The following is a 15,874-nucleotide window of genomic DNA, read 5'->3' as shown; positions in this document are numbered from 1 at the left end:
GTCTTCCCCATTATTTTACAATGTAAAAAATAGTAAAAATAAAGAAAAACCCTTGAATGAGAAGGTGTGTCCAAACTTTTGACTGGTCCTGTAAGTATTCAGACCCTTTGCTATGAGACTTGAAATTTAGATCAGGTGCATCCTGTTTCCATTGATCACACTTGAGATGTTTCTACAACTTGATTGGAGACGACCTGTGGTAAATTCAATTGATTGGACATGATTTGGAAAGGCACACACCTGTCTATACAAGGTCCCACAGTTGACAGTGCATGTCAGAGATAAAAACCAAGCCATGAGGTCAAAGGAAATGTCCATAGAGCTCCGAGACGGGATTGTGTCGAGGCACAGATCTGGGGAAGGGTACCAAACAATTTCTGCAGCATTGAAGGTCCCCAAGAACACAGTGGCCTCCTCCATTCTTAAATGCAAGAAGTTTGGAACCACCAACACTCTTCCTAGAGCTGGCCGCCCAGCCAAATTGAGCAATCGGGGGAGAAGTGCCTTGGTCAGGGAGGTGACCAAGAACCCGATGCTCCAGAGTTCCTCTGTGGAGATGGGAGAACCTTCTAGAATAACATCTCTACAGCACTCCACCAATCCGGCCTTTATGGTGGAGTGGCCAGACGGTTGCCACTCCTCAGTAAAAGGCACATGACAGCCCACTTGGATTTTGCCAAAAGGCACCTACAGGACTGTCAGACCAAGATTGTCTGGTCTGATGAAACCAAGATTGAAGTATTTTGCCTGAATACCAAGTGTCACGTCTGGAGGAAACCTGGCACCTTCCCTACGGTGAAACATGGTGGTGGCAGCATCATGCTGTTGGGATGTTTTTCAGCTGCAGGGACTGGGAGACTTGTCGGGTTTGAGAGAAAGATGAACAGAGCAAAGTACAGAGATCGTTGATGAAAATCTGCACCAGAGCGCTCAGGACGTTAGACTGGGGTACTTCAACAAAGTACTGAGTAAAGGGTCTGAATTCTTGTGTAAATGTAATATTACAGTTTTTATTTGTAGTACATTTGAAAAATGTCAAAAAACTGTTTTTGCTTTGTCATTATGGGGCATTGTTTGTAGATTGATGAGGGGGGGGACGAATTTAATACATTTTTGAGTAAGGTTGTGGAATGTGGAAAAGGTGAAGGGGTCTGAACACTTTCCGAATGCACTGTATTAGGTGCTGGGAGGGTATACTGTGCTGTATGTGGGGAGAAAGGGCAAAGCTGTATTACATTTTCATGATACATCAGAAATGTCATCAAACTCTTTTCGTACAGTACATGATTCAACTGTACCTGTTTTCCCTCCAATATCTTATTTTCTTTCCCCTGGTTTCATTGTTGTGTTGTTGTGCTTAACTCTCAATGTCTTTGAGGGATAAGATGTTAATCTTCCCTAAGACAACACTCCTATGACTCTATTCTCTGTAGGATCCTTCTCATCTACACTGGCCCCCATGGACCAGTCAGTCATTGATTCATATGAGTTAATAAAATCCCCAACACACACCTCATCCTGCTAGGAGGCTCTACCTCTTATTTGTCATTATGTTTCACCACAAGGCAATGCAAAACACATTTTGTGACAGGGTTTTTAGAGTAATAAGTGAATTAAAGCTACATTCTCAGATTGGCTTCCTCCTTGGCTATGATAGCATGGTAATGACCGGCCCTTCGCTGTCTCCAGCTGCAGTTCCGGAGTCGGCTAGCAGGGGGTGGAAGGAGGCGCTGTCGACCAGCTACAGCAGCTCCACCAGTGGCAACTGGAGCTGGGACACCAGCGACCAATCAGTGCCCTCCACACCATCCCCACCCCTCTCCAACGATGCCAGCAAGAGCTTCCTGCTCCCCTCCCAGGGTGATGACGTCATCGAGGACGTCACAGAGAGCACTCACTTTCCGTTTGTGGACCCCATACCCCGGAAGCGAAAGGTACAACTCGGGGTCAGGGGTCGGGGGCTTGTAATGAGGGTTCGTCTCAATGCTTCTGAATATCTTTCCATACTCATCTCCTGATCTCCAAGGAGTTCATAGATCACAGCAATTTGATTTATTCAGTCCAGTTACTTGGTTCTTGGGACTCTCCAGATGAGAATAATATTTGTAGCCACAGCCAAACCTAAGCTGTGACTCAGTAGAAATTGGCCATTGGCCAACAGTTGCTCCCATAGATTTAGGAACCCTTGGTGTGTAGTATTCCTAACGCAGAGTAGTGTCTGGGGCCTCTGAAACCAACGTTAGGATCCTGTGACACAAGCCCTGAGATAAGGCCTGTCAATCTTAACGCCTCTGAGCGTGATGGAGTGTGTTCTCACTCTCTCTTTCCCTCTCGCTCTCCATTTTCTTCCCTTGTCTTTTCATGCGGTGGAAACAGTCCATGACGTAAATGTGGTTTCAGTATCAAGAAGAGCCATTAGCACCCTCACCCACCTCCGAGAGGAAGAGCGGAGTTAGAAGGGGGAAAGGGGAGGAGGTGATAGAGAGTTTAGAAAGGAAGGAGTGGGTGTAAAAAGATAGTTTAGAAAAGAAGGAGTGGGTGTAAAAAGAGAGTTTAGAAAGGAAGGAGTGGGTGTAAAAAGAGAGTTTAGAAAGGAAGGAGTGGATGTAAAAAGAGAGTTTAGAAAGGAAGGAGTGGATGTAAAAAGAGAGTTTAGAAAGGAAGGAGTGGGTGTAAAAAGAGAGTTTAGAAAGGAAGGAGTGGATGTAAAAAGAGAGTTTAGAAAGGAAGGAGTGGATGTAAAAAGAGAGTTTAGAAAGGAAGGAGTGGATGTAAAAAGAGAGTTTAGAAAGGAAGGAGTGGGTGTAAAAAGACAGTTTAGAAAGGAAGGAGTGGGTGTAAAAAGAGAGTTTAGAAAGGAAGGAGTGGATGTAAAAAGAGAGTTTAGAAAGGAAGGAGTGGATGTAAAAAGAGAGTTTAGAAAGGAAGGAGTGGGTGTAAAAAGAGAGTTTAGAAAGGAAGGAGTGGATGTGTAAAAAGAGAGTTTAGAAAGGAAGGAGTGGGTGTAAAAAGAGAGTTTAGAAAGGAAGGAGTGGGTGTAAAAAGAGAGTTTAGAAAGGAAGGAGTGGATGTAAAAAGAGAGTTTAGAAAGGAAGGAGTGGGTGTAAAAAGAGAGTTTAGAATTTTTATTTTATTTTTTTATTTCACCTTTATTTAACCAGGTAGGCTAGTTGAGAACAAGTTCTCATTTGCAACTGCGACCTGGCCAAGATAAAGCATAGCAGTGTGAACAGACAACACAGAGTTACACATGGAGTAAACAATTAACAAGTCAATAACACAGTAGAAAAAAAGGGGGAGTCTATATACAATGTGTGCAAAAGGCATGAGGAGGTAGGCGAATAATTACAATATTGCAGATTAACACTGGAGTGATAAATGATCAGATGATCATGTACAGGTAGAGATATTGGTGTGCAAAAGAGCAGAAAAGTAAATAAATAAAAACTGTGGGGATGAGGTAGGTGAAAATGGGTGGGCTGTTTACCAATAGATTATGTACAGCTGCAGCGATCGGTTAGCTGCTCAGATAGCAGATGTTTGAAGTTGGTGAGGGAGATAAAAGTCTCCAACTTCAGCGATTTTTGCAATTCGTTCCAGTCACAGGCAGCAGAGTACTGGAACGAAAGGCGGCCGAATGAGGTGTTGGCTTTAGGGATGATCAGTGAGATACACCTGCTGGAGCGCGTGCTACGGATGGGTGTTGCCATCGTGACCAGTGAACTGAGATAAGGCGGAGCTTTACCTAGCATGGCCTTGTAGATGACCTGGAGCCAGTGGGTCTGGCGACGAATATGTAGCGAGGGCCAGCCGACTAGAGCATACAAGTCGCAGTGGTGGGTAGTATAAGGTGCTTTAGTGACAAAACGGATGGCACTGTGATAAACTGCATCCAGTTTGCTGAGTAGAGTGTTGGAAGCAATTTTGTAGATGACATCGCCGAAGTCGAGGATCGGTAGGATAGTCAGTTTTACTAGGTAAGCTTGGCAGCGTGAGTGAAGGAGGCTTTGTTGCGGAATAGAAAGCCGACTCTTGATTTGATTTTCGATTGGAGATGTTCGATATGGGTCTGGAAGGAGAGTTTGCAGTCTAGCCAGACACCTAGGTACTTATAGGTGTCCACATATTCAAGGTCGGAACCATCCAGTGTGGTGATGCTAGTCGGGCATGCGGGTGCAGGCAGCGATCGGTTGAAAAGCATGCATTTGGTTTTACTAGCGTTTAAGAGCAGTTGGAGGCCACGGAAGGAGTGTTGTATGGCATTGAAGCTCGTTTGGAGGTTAGATAGCACAGTGTCCAATGACGGGCCGAAAGTATATAGAATGGTGTCGTCTGCGTAGAGGTGGATCAGGGAATCGCCCGCAGCAAGAGCAACATCATTGATATATACAGAGAAAAGAGTCGGCCCGAGAATTGAACCCTGTGGCACCCCATAGAGACTGCCAGAGGACCGGACAGCATGCCCTCCGATTTGACACACTGAACTCTGTCTGCAAAGTAATTGGTGAACCAGGCAAGGCAGTCATCCGAAAAACCGAGGCTACTGAGTCTGCCGATAAGAATATGGTGATTGACAGAGTCGAAAGCCTTGGCAAGGTCGATGAAGACGGCTGCACAGTACTGTCTTTTATCGATGGCGGTTATGATGTCGTTTAGTACCTTGAGTGTGGCTGAGGTGCACCTGTGACCGGCTCGGAAACCAGATTGCATAGCGGAGAAGGTACGGTGGGATTCGAGATGGTCAGTGACCTGTTTGTTGACTTGGCTTTCGAAGACCTTAGATAGGCAGGGCAGAATTGATATAGGTCTGTAACAGTTTGGGTCCAGGGTGTCTCCCCCTTTGAAGAGGGGGATGACTGCGGCAGCTTTCCAATCCTTGGGGATCTCAGACGATATGAAAGAGAGGTTGAACAGGCTGGTAATAGGGCTTGCGACAATGGCGGCGGATAGTTTCAGAAATAGAGGGTCCAGATTGTCAAGCCCAGCTGATTTATACGGGTCCAGGTTTTGCAGCTCTTTCAGAACATCTGCTATCTGGATTTGGGTAAAGGAGAACCTGGAGAGGCTTGGGCGAGGAGCTGCGGGGGGCCGGAGCTGTTGGCCGAGGTAGGAGTAGCCAGGCGGAAGGCATGGCCAGCCGTTGAGAAATGCTTGTTGAAGTTTTCGATAATCATGGATTTGTCGGTGGTGACCGTGTTCCCTAGCCTCAGTGCAGTGGGCAGCTGGGAGGAGGTGCTCTTGTTCTCCATGGACTTCACAGTGTCCCAGAACTTTTTGGAGTTGGAGCTACAGGATGCAAACTTCTGCCTGAAGAAGCTGGCCTTAGCTTTCCTGACTGACTGCGTGTATTGGTTCCTGACTTCCCTGAACAGTTGCATATCGCGGGGACTGTTCGATGCTATTGCAGTCCGCCACAGGATGTTTTTGTGCTGGTCGAGGGCAGTCAGGTCTGGAGTGAACCAAGGGCTGTATCTGTTCTTAGTTCTGCATTTTTTGAACGGAGCATGCTTATCTAAAATGGTGAGGAAGTTACTCTTAAAGAATGACCAGGCATCCTCAACTGACGGGATGAGGTCAATGTCCTTCCAGGATACCCGGGCCAGGTCGATTAGAAAGGCCTGCTCACAGAAGTGTTTTAGGGAGCGTTTGACAGTGATGAGGGGTGGTCGTTTGACTGCGGCACCGTAGCGGATACAGGCAATGAGGCAGTGGTCGCTGAGATCCTGGTTGAAGACAGCGGAGGTGTATTTGGAGGGCCAGTTGGTCAGGATGACGTCTATGAGGGTGCCCTTGCTTACAGAGTTAGGGTTGTACCTGGTGGGTTCCTTGATGATTTGTGTGAGATTGAGGGCATCTAGCTTAGATTGTAGGACTGCCGGGGCGTTAAGCATATCCCAGTTTAGGTCACCTAACAGAACAAACTCTGAAGCTAGATGGGGGGCAATCAGTTCACAAATGGTGTCCAGGGCACAGCTGGGAGCTGAGGGGGGTCGGTAGCAGGCGGCAACTGTGAGAGACTTATTTCTGGAGAGAGTAATTTTCAGAATTAGTAGTTCGAACTGTTTGGGTATGGACCTGGAAAGTATGACATTACTTTGCTGGCTATCTCTGCAGTAGACTGCAACTCCTCCCCCTTTGGCAGTTCTATCTTGACGGAAGATGTTATAGTTGGGTATGGAAATCTCTGAATTTTTGGTGGCCTTCCTGAGCCAGGATTCAGACACGGCAAGGACATCAGGGTTAGCAGAGTGTGCTAAAGCAGTGAGTAAAACAAACTTAGGGAGGAGGCTTCTGATGTTGACATGCATGAAACCAAGGCTTTTTCGATCACAGAAGTCAACAAATGAGGGTGCCTGGGGACATGCAGGGCCTGGGTTTACCTCCACATCACCCGCGGAACAGAGAAGGAGTAGTATGAGGGTGTGGCTAAAGGCTATCAAAACTGGTCGCCGAGAGCGTTGGGGACAGAGAATAAGAGGAGCAGGTTTCTGGGCATGGTAGAATATATTCAGGGCATAATACGCAGACAGGGGTATGGTGGGGTGCGGGTATGGCGGAGGTAAGCCCAGGCACTGGGTGATGATGAGAGAGGTTTTATCTCTGGACATGCTGGTTGTAATGGGTGAGGTCACCGCATATGTGGGAGGTGGGACAAAGGAGGTATCAGCGGTATGAGGAGTGGGACTAGGGGCTCCATTGTGAACTAATGGAGATAATTGTGTAGTTTAGAGTGTGTAGTCTTAGAGTGATTATCTTAATTTACCGAGGTTAGCTAGCCAGCTATTTGTCGTCCTTAACGTAGGAGTCACTCCTAGCTAGCCAACAGCTAGCCAACGTCTACTGAATAGAACTTTCGCATTCCGGTCGCATTCCGCTTCGCTCCACAGGTAGTATCACATTTTCATTTCATTTCATTACAGTCCCAACGGTGTGATTTGTTTGATCATAGCTAGCTACATAGCTAGCTACATAGCCGTCTTTGTTTCAAAGATAATTGTGTAGTCTAGAGCGATTTTCTAGGTTAGCTAGCCAGCTATTGTCGTTCTTTTAACGCAACGTAACGTAATCAACACTGCTAGCTAGCCAGCTAGCCCACGAATAGCAGCATTGTAGAAACTTTACACTCAACGGAACGACTTGATTAGTGTAGTGTCAACAACGCAGCCACTGCCAGCTAGCCTACAAAGTCAACAACGCAGCCACTGCCAGCTAGCCTACCTCAGCAGTACTGTATCATTTTAATCATTTTAGTCAATTAGATTCTTGCTACGTAAGCTTAACTTTCTGAACATTCGAGACGTGTAGTCCACTTGTCATTCCAATCTCCTTTGCATTAGCGTAGCCTCTTCTCTAGCCTGTCAACTATGTGTCTGTCTATCCCTGTTCTCTCCTCTCTGCACAGACCATACAAACGCTCCACACCGCGTGGCCGCGGCCACCCTAATCTGGTGGTCCCAGCGCGCACGACCCACGTGGAGTTCCAGGTCTCCGGTAGCCTCTGGAACTGCCGATCTGCGGCCAACAAGGCAGAGTTCATCTCAGCCTATGCCTCCCTCCAGTCCCTCGACTTCTTGGCACTGACGGAAACATGGATCACCACAGACAACAACGCTACTCCTACTGCTCTCTCTTCGTCCGCCCACGTGTTCTCGCACACCCCGAGAGCTTCTGGTCAGCGGGGTGGTGGCACCGGGATCCTCATCTCTCCCAAGTGGTCATTCTCTCTTTCTCCCCTTACCCATCTGTCTATCGCCTCCTTTGAATTCCATGCTGTCACAGTTACCAGCCCTTTCAAGCTTAACATCCTTATCATTTATCGCCCTCCAGGTTCCCTCGGAGAGTTCATCAATGAGCTTGATGCCTTGATAAGCTCCTTTCCTGAGGACGGCTCACCTCTCACAGTTCTGGGCGACTTTAACCTCCCCACGTCTACCTTTGACTCATTCCTCTCTGCCTCCTTCTTTCCACTCCTCTCCTCTTTTGACCTCACCCTCTCACCTTCCCCCTACTCACAAGGCAGGCAATACGCTCGACCTCATCTTTACTAGATGCTGTTCTTCCACTAACCTCATTGCAACTCCCCTCCAAGTCTCCGACCACTACCTTGTATCCTTTTCCCTCTCGCTCTCATCCAACACTTCCCACACTGCCCCTACTCGGATGGTATCGCGCCGTCCCAACCTTCGCTCTCTCTCCCCCGCTACTCTCTCCTCTTCCATCCTATCATCTCTTCCCTCTGCTCAAACCTTCTCCAACCTATCTCCTTCTCCTCCCTCCTGAATCCTCCCCCCCTCCTCCCTCTCTGCAGATGACTTCGTCAACCATTTTGAAAAGAAGGTCGACGACATCCGCTCCTCGTTTGCTAAGTCAAACGACACCGCTGGTTCTGCTCACACTGCCCTACCCTGTGCTCTGACCTCTTTCTCCCCTCTCTCCAGATGACATCTCGCGTCTTGTGACGGCCGGCCGCCCAACAACCTGCCCGCTTGACCCTATCCCCTCCTCTCTTCTCCAGACCATTTCCGGTGACCTTCTCCCTTACCTCACCTCACTCATCAACTCATCCCTGACCGCTGGCTACGTCCCTCCCGTCTTCAAGAGAGCGAGAGTTGCACCCCTTCTGAAAAAACCTACACTCGATCCCTCCGATGTCAACAACTACAGACCAGTATCCCTTCTTTCTTTTCTCTCCAAAACTCTTGAACGTGCCGTCCTTGGCCAGCTCTCCCGCTATCTCTCTCAGAAAGACCTTCTTGATCCAAATCAGTCAGGTTTCAAGACTAGTCATTCAACTGAGACTGCTCTTCTCTGTATCACGGAGGCACTCCGCACTGCTAAAGCTAACTCTCTCTCCTCTGCTCTCATCCTTCTAGACGTATCGGCTGCCTTCGATACTGTGAACCATCAGATCCTCCTCTCCACCCTCTCCGAGTTGGGCATCTCCGGCGCGGCCCATGCTTGGATTGGGTCCTACCTGACAGGTCGCTCCTACCAGGTGGCGTGGCGAGAATCTGTCTCCTCACCACGCGCTCTCACCACTGGTGTCCCCCAGGGCTCTGTTCTAGGCCCTCTCCTATTCTCGCTATACACCAAGTCACTTGGCTCTGTCATAACCTCACATGGTCTCTCCTATCATTGCTATGCAGACGACACACAATTAATCTTCTCCTTTCCCCCCTCTGATGACCAGGTGGCGAATCGCATCTCTGCATGTCTGGCAGACATATCAGTGTGGATGACGGATCACCACCTCAAGCTGAACCTCGGCAAGACGGAGCTGCTCTTCCTCCCGGGGAAGGACTGCCCGTTCCATGATCTCGCCATCACGGTTGACAACTCCATCCTCCTCCCAGAGCGCTAAGAACCTTGGCGTGATCCTGGACAACACCCTGTCGTTCTCAACTAACATCAAGGCGGTGGCCCGTTCCTGTAGGTTCATGCTCTACAACATCCGCAGAGTACGACCCTGCCTCACACAGGAAGCGGCGCAGGTCCTAATCCAGGCACTTGTCATCTCCCGTCTGGATTACTGCAACTCGCTGTTGGCTGGGCTCCCTGCCTGTGCCATTAAACCCATACAACTCATCCAGAACGCCGCAGCCCGTCTGGTGTTCAACCTTCCCAAGTTCTCTCACGTCACCCCGCTCCTCTGCTCTCTCCACTGGCTTCCAGTTGAAGCTCGCATCCGCTACAAGACCATGGTGCTTGTCTACGGAGCTGTGAGGGGAACGGCACCTCAGTACCTCCAGGCTCTGATCAGGCCCTACACCCAAACAAGGGCACTGCGTTCATCCACCTCTGGCCTGCTCGCCTCCCTACCACTGAGGAAGTACAGTTCCCGCTCAGCCCAGTCAAAACTGTTCGCTGCTCTGGCCCCCCAATGGTGGAACAAACTCCCTCACGACGCCAGGACAGCGGAGTCAATCACCACCTTCCGGAGACACCTGAAACCCCACCTCTTTAAGGAATACCTAGGATAGGATAAAGTAATCCTTCTCACCCCCCCCCCCCTTAAAAGATTTAGATGCACTATTGTAAAGTGGCTGTTCCACTGGATGTCATAAGGTGAAAGCACCAATTTGTAAGTCGCTCTGGATAAGAGCGTCTGCTAAATGACTTAAATGTAAATGTAAAATGTGTCCCCGATGTGTCTGTCTTCACTTGTAGCCTGTCAGAAAGATCCGATCATGTGACGGAGAGCCATGTGACTGAGAGGTGCTTCAGATTGCGCAGCACACTCAGGGCCAAGGGCACAACACAGCACTCCAGGCTGCAAAAGGCATTACGGCCACAAAGGGGACACCACCATACAATTTGAGGCATTATCAAGTGCTTGTCAAATTGTGAATGAGTGACTGATGTAGTGTGTACTGTCTGCTCAAAAAAACCTAAGCATAGCTCATGCCTTTCAAGTGACTTTTCAAATCATCATTAGTCTCGTCATGCAGCCTTACAATTTATTAAAAATCAAAACATATAGCCCAACATTTGTAGAACAACTGAAGTTACATTAATAACTCTGAATTAAGTGTTTAGGAATACCTATTTCTTTGTTAACCGCTCAACACAGAAAAGCTGCATGTGCGCACTTCCTCAAATCATTTGGAGAAAATATTTATAATTTTTCATATTATAAAATACTATAAAATATTGCCATGGAATTATAAGTAAATCTTGGCTGTGGGAATTATAAGCAAATCTTGTCTGCTAAATGAACTAGTGTAGCCCACAGCCATTTGGCATAGCCACTTCCGGACCTAACGTAGCCACATCAGGACCTAACATAGCCACTTCCGGACATAACATAGCCACATCTGGACCTAACATAGCCACATCTGGACCTAACATAGCCACATCAGGACCTAACATAGCCACATCTGGACCTAACATAGCCACATCAGGACCTAACATAGCCACATCAGGACCTAACATAGCCACATTCAGACCTAACATAGCCACATCAGGACCTAAAATAGTCACATCAGGACCTAACATAGCCACATCCGGACCTAAAATAGCCACATCCGGACCTAACATAGTCACATCAGGACCTAACATAGCCACATCCGGACCTAACATAGCCACATCAGGACCTAAAATAGTCACATCAGGACCTAGCATAGCCACATCCGGACCTAACATAGCCACATCAGGACCTAAAATAGTCACATCAGGACCTAACATAGCCACATCCGGACCTAACATAGCTACATCCGGACCTAACATAGGCACATCCGGACCTAACATAGCCACATCCGGACCTAACATAGTCACATCAGGACCTAACATAGCCACATCCGGACCTAACATAGCAACATCAGGACCTAAAATAGTCACATCAGGACCTAACATAGCCACATCCGGACCTAACATAGCCACATCCGGACCTAACATAGCCACATCAGGACCTAACATAGCCATATCCGGACCTATCATAGCCACATCAGGACCTAACATAGCCACATCCGGACCTAACATAGCCACATCCGGACCTAACATAGCCACATCCGGACCTAACATAGCCACATCCGGACCTGACATAGCCACATCCGGACCTAACATAGCCACATCAGGACCTAACATAGTCACATCAGGACCTAACATAGCCACATCCGGACCTAACATAGCCACATCCGGACCTAACATAGTCACATCCGGACCTAACATAGCCACATCCGGACCTAACATAGCCACATCCGGACCTGACATAGCCACATCCGGACCTAACATAGCCACATCAGGACCTAACATAGTCACATCATGACCTAACATAGCCACATCCGGACCTAACATAGCCACATCCGGACCTAACATAGCCACATCAGGACCTAACATAGCCACATCAGGACCTAACATAGCCACATCAGGACCTAACATAGCCATATCAGGACCTATCATAGCCACATCAGGACCTAACATAGCCACATCAGGACCTAACATAGCCACATCAGGACCTAACATAGCCACATCAGGACCTAACATAGCACGCTATTCTTTTCTTCAGAATGGCACCACAGCCCTAGTTACAGGACCAAAGGATTGTGCTCATCTGTCAAGTCATCCGTTAAATTTAACGTCTTATTTTAATGTTTGATGTTTATTCTTCAGCCTCGCTTGTAAAGATGTGACAGAACATTTCACAGTGCTAGACAAACTGTAAAAATTCCATCAACTGTACACAAGGACTTGGGAGGCCATCTCAATGAGACTTGCACTGACATGCATGTGTGGTTGTTAATGAATAGCTGGTTGTAGATAAAATCATTACAGTTTGGATCCCTTGTGTATAAACCTGCCCTGGGTAAACCTAACAGGCAGTTTACTGTGGTGGTTCAGTGTAGGTGGCCATGACAAGCTGCCTAGCTAAGTCCTGACTGGCAGACAACAGCCTCGGTCGTCCCGTAGCTGCAGGCCATCTCACTGTGTGGAGTTGTGTACTACAGATGTAGAATCTTCATTTGAGCCAGTTTGCTACAGCAGGAAAATAATCCTGCAGCAACAGGAAATGTGAATTATTACATGGATTATAATTAATGGACATTTTTATAGGGGTTGATACATTTTTCATCAGGGAAAATCAAGTCTGACATTTCAAAGTGGAAATTGCAAACTTCAGAAGCCTTTTTAGACCTAAAATAAACTACAAGCTTAACATTTCCTGGAAAGTTGTCCTGCAACAGGGTGATCAAATGTAGATCCTACATGTATCTGACTATGTAGAGGAGTCATGTACTATAAAAGGCTTAGGGAATGTGTTAATCACTACAGTGTTGCTGTAACAGTGTTACAACGAAAGGAAAACACTTTTGGCATTAAGGGATATGTCAATGTTTGTTGAGATGCTGCAGATTTTCCGTTATGAAACACTGAAAATGATTCCTATGTTCCCCAGTGCCATTAGAGCTGTTGTGTGTTATTCATTGTGTGGATTGTATAAGAATATAGACTGTATAAAGCGTTAATTTGATCAGCCGCCGATAAGCCTGTTCTATAGTTTGTCTTTTAGTTTCTCTCTCTCCCACCCCTCTCTCTCTCTCTCTCTCCCTCTCTCTCTCTCTCTCTCTCACTCACTCACTCACTCACTCACTCACTCACTCACTCACTCACTCACTCACTCACTCACTCACTCACTCACTCACTCACTCACTCACTCACTCACTCACTCACTCACTCACGCTCTGTCTCTCCCTTTCTGGAAGCTGTTAAAAGGTGGAGAGCCTACGCCCACTGCCTGTCATTACTACTGATGCAGGTCCCAACACATTTCTCCCTCCCCTGCCAACATCAGAGATCTGCACGCTGCCTGGGAAAATAAGAGTCTGAAAAACACAGCTCTGTCTATGTCCTTAGTCTGCATGTGAGGAAAGAAGGGATTGATATAGGTTTAAAATACTTATTTTGAGGTTTGACTTTTTCCGATTTGAAGATGTTAACAGCTTCCTAAATACTGGCTTTTATTACTAGTTTTGGACTAGTAACCAAAAGGTTGCAAGTTCGAATCCCCGAGCTGACAAGATACAAATCTGTCGTTCTGCCCCTGAACAGGCAGTTAACCCACTGTTCCTAGGCCGTCATTGAAAATAAGAATTTGTTCTTAACTGACTTGCCTAGTAAAATAAAAATAAATTTTAAAAAATGTTGAGAGGTTGAACGCCTGTATGTGTGTGTCAGTCAAATCCCAAAGTAGAGATCATGACCACATTCAATCAGGGTCACTGTCCAAGGGCACTGCCCCCCCCAAATATATATATATATATTGAGGGATTATGACATTATGCTTCTTTAGAGGGAGATCTATAGAGAGAGTGAGACAAAAAGACACAGAGTGACAGGGATGTAGAATTTCACCTCTGTCTTTGTCTTGCTACCCTGTTCTTTGATTTATATCTTCACAGGCCTGCTTATCTTATAGTCTGTGTACTGGTCCAATGGTCTTTTTCTGCTTATCTTATAGTCTGTGTACTGGTCCAATGGTCTTTTTCTGCTTATCTTATAGTCTGTGTACTGGTCCAATGGTCTTTTTCTGCTTATCTAATAGTCTGTGTACTGGTCCAATGGTCTTTTTCTGCTTATCTAATAGTCTGTGTACTGGTCCAATGGTCTTTTTCTGCTTATCTTATAGTCTGTGTACTGGTCCAATGGTCTTTTTCTGCTTATCTTATAGTCTGTGTACTGGTCCAATGGTCTTTTTCTGCTTATCTTATAGTCTGTGTACTGGTCCAATGGTCTTTTTCTGCTTATCTTATAGTCTGTGTACTGGTCCAATGGTCTTTTTCTGCTTATCTTATAGTCTGTGTACTGGTCCAATGGTCTTTTTCTGCTTATCTAATAGTCTGTGTACTGGTCCGATGGTCTTTTTCTGCTTATCTAATAGTCTGTGTACTGGTCCAATGGTCTTTTTCTGCTTGTCCAGTAGTCTGTGTACTGGTCCAATGGTCTTTTTCTGCTTATCTAATAGTCTGTGTACTGGTCCAATGGTCTTTTTCTGCTTATCTTATAGTCTGTGTACTGGTCCAATGGTCTTTTTCTGCTTATCTTATAGTCTGTGTACTGGTCCAATGGTCTTTTTCTGCTTATCTTATAGTCTGTGTACTGGTCCAATGGTCTTTTTCTGCTTGTCTTATAGTCTGTGTACTGGTCCAATGGTCTTTTTCTGCTTATCTTATAGTCTGTGTACTGGTCCAATGGTCTTTTTCTGCTTATCTTATAGTCTGTGTACTGGTCCAATGGTCTTTTTCTGCTTGTCCAGTAGTCTGTGTACTGGTCCAATGGTCTTTTTCTGCTTATCTTATAGTCTGTGTACTGGTCCAATGGTCTTTTCTGCTTGTCCAGTAGTCTGTGTACTGGTCCAATGGTCTTTTTCTGCTTATCTTATAGTCTGTGTACTGGTCCAATGGTCTTTTTCTGCTTATCTTATAGTCTGTGTACTGGTCCAATGGTCTTTTTCTGCTTATCTTATAGTCTGTGTACTGGTCCAATGGTCTTTTTCTGCTTATCTTATAGTCTGTGTACTGGTCCAATGGTCTTTTTCTGCTTGTCCAGTAGTCTGTGTACTGGTCCAATGGTCTTTTTCTGCTTATCTTATAGTCTGTGTACTGGTCCAATGGTCTTTTTCTGCTTGTCCAGTAGTCTGTGTACTGGTCCAATGGTCTTTTTCTGCTTATCTTATAGTCTGTGTACTGGTCCAATGGTCTTTTTCTGCTTATCTTATAGTCTGTGTACTGGTCCAATGGTCTTTTTCTGCTTATCTTATAGTCTGTGTACTGGTCCAATGGTCTTTTTCTGCTTGTCCAGTAGTCTGTGTACTGGTCCAATGGTCTTTTTCTGCTTGTCCAGTAGTCTGTGTACTGGTCCAATGGTCTTTTTCTGCTTATCTTATAGTCTGTGTACTGGTCCAATGGTCTTTTTCTGCTTGTCCAGTAGTCTGTGTACTGGTCCAATGGTCTTTTTCTGCTTGTCCAGTAGTCTGTGTACTGGTCCAATGGTCTTTTTCTGCTTATCTTATAGTATGTGTACTGGTCCAATGGTCTTTTTCTGCTTATCTTATAGTCTGTGTACTGGTCCAATGGTCTTTTTCTGCTTATCTTATAGTCTGTGTACTGGTCCAATGGTCTTTTTCTGCTTGTCCAGTAGTCTGTGTACTGGTCCAATGGTCTTTTTCTGCTTGTCCAGTAGTCTGTGTACTGGTCCAATGGTCTTTTTCTGCTTGTCCAGTAGTCTGTGTACTGGTCCAATGGTCTTTTTCTGCTTGTCCAGTAGTCTGTGTACTGGTCCAATGGTCTTTTTCTGCTTGTCCAGTAGTCTGTGTACTGGTCCAATGGTCTTTTTCTGCTTGTCCAGTAGTCTGTGTACTGGTCCAATGGTCTTTTTCTGC

The 15,874-nt window shown here is 46.4% G+C and overlaps 1 protein-coding gene across 2 annotated transcripts in view; it reads left to right on the top strand.

Annotated features, from left to right (window-relative positions):
• LOC115102016 (zinc finger protein 704) overlaps nt 1–15,874 on the top strand; it is a 114,415-nt gene that overhangs the window by 79,988 nt on the left and 18,553 nt on the right. For both annotated transcript variants that reach the window (XM_029621497.2, XM_029621499.2), the window contains exon 4: nt 1,690–1,934. In XM_029621497.2, the coding sequence (XP_029477357.1) occupies nt 1,690–1,934 (245 nt within the window). The remainder of the gene's footprint in view (nt 1–1,689; nt 1,935–15,874) is intronic.

The sequence above is a fragment of the Oncorhynchus nerka genome, linkage group LG20 (genome assembly GCF_034236695.1).
Source record: "Oncorhynchus nerka isolate Pitt River linkage group LG20, Oner_Uvic_2.0, whole genome shotgun sequence".
In the NCBI taxonomy this organism is placed as follows: domain Eukaryota; kingdom Metazoa; phylum Chordata; class Actinopteri; order Salmoniformes; family Salmonidae; genus Oncorhynchus; species Oncorhynchus nerka.
Note: the sequence above shows the minus strand (reverse complement) of the source record. Positions and strands in the feature narration are given on the sequence as shown.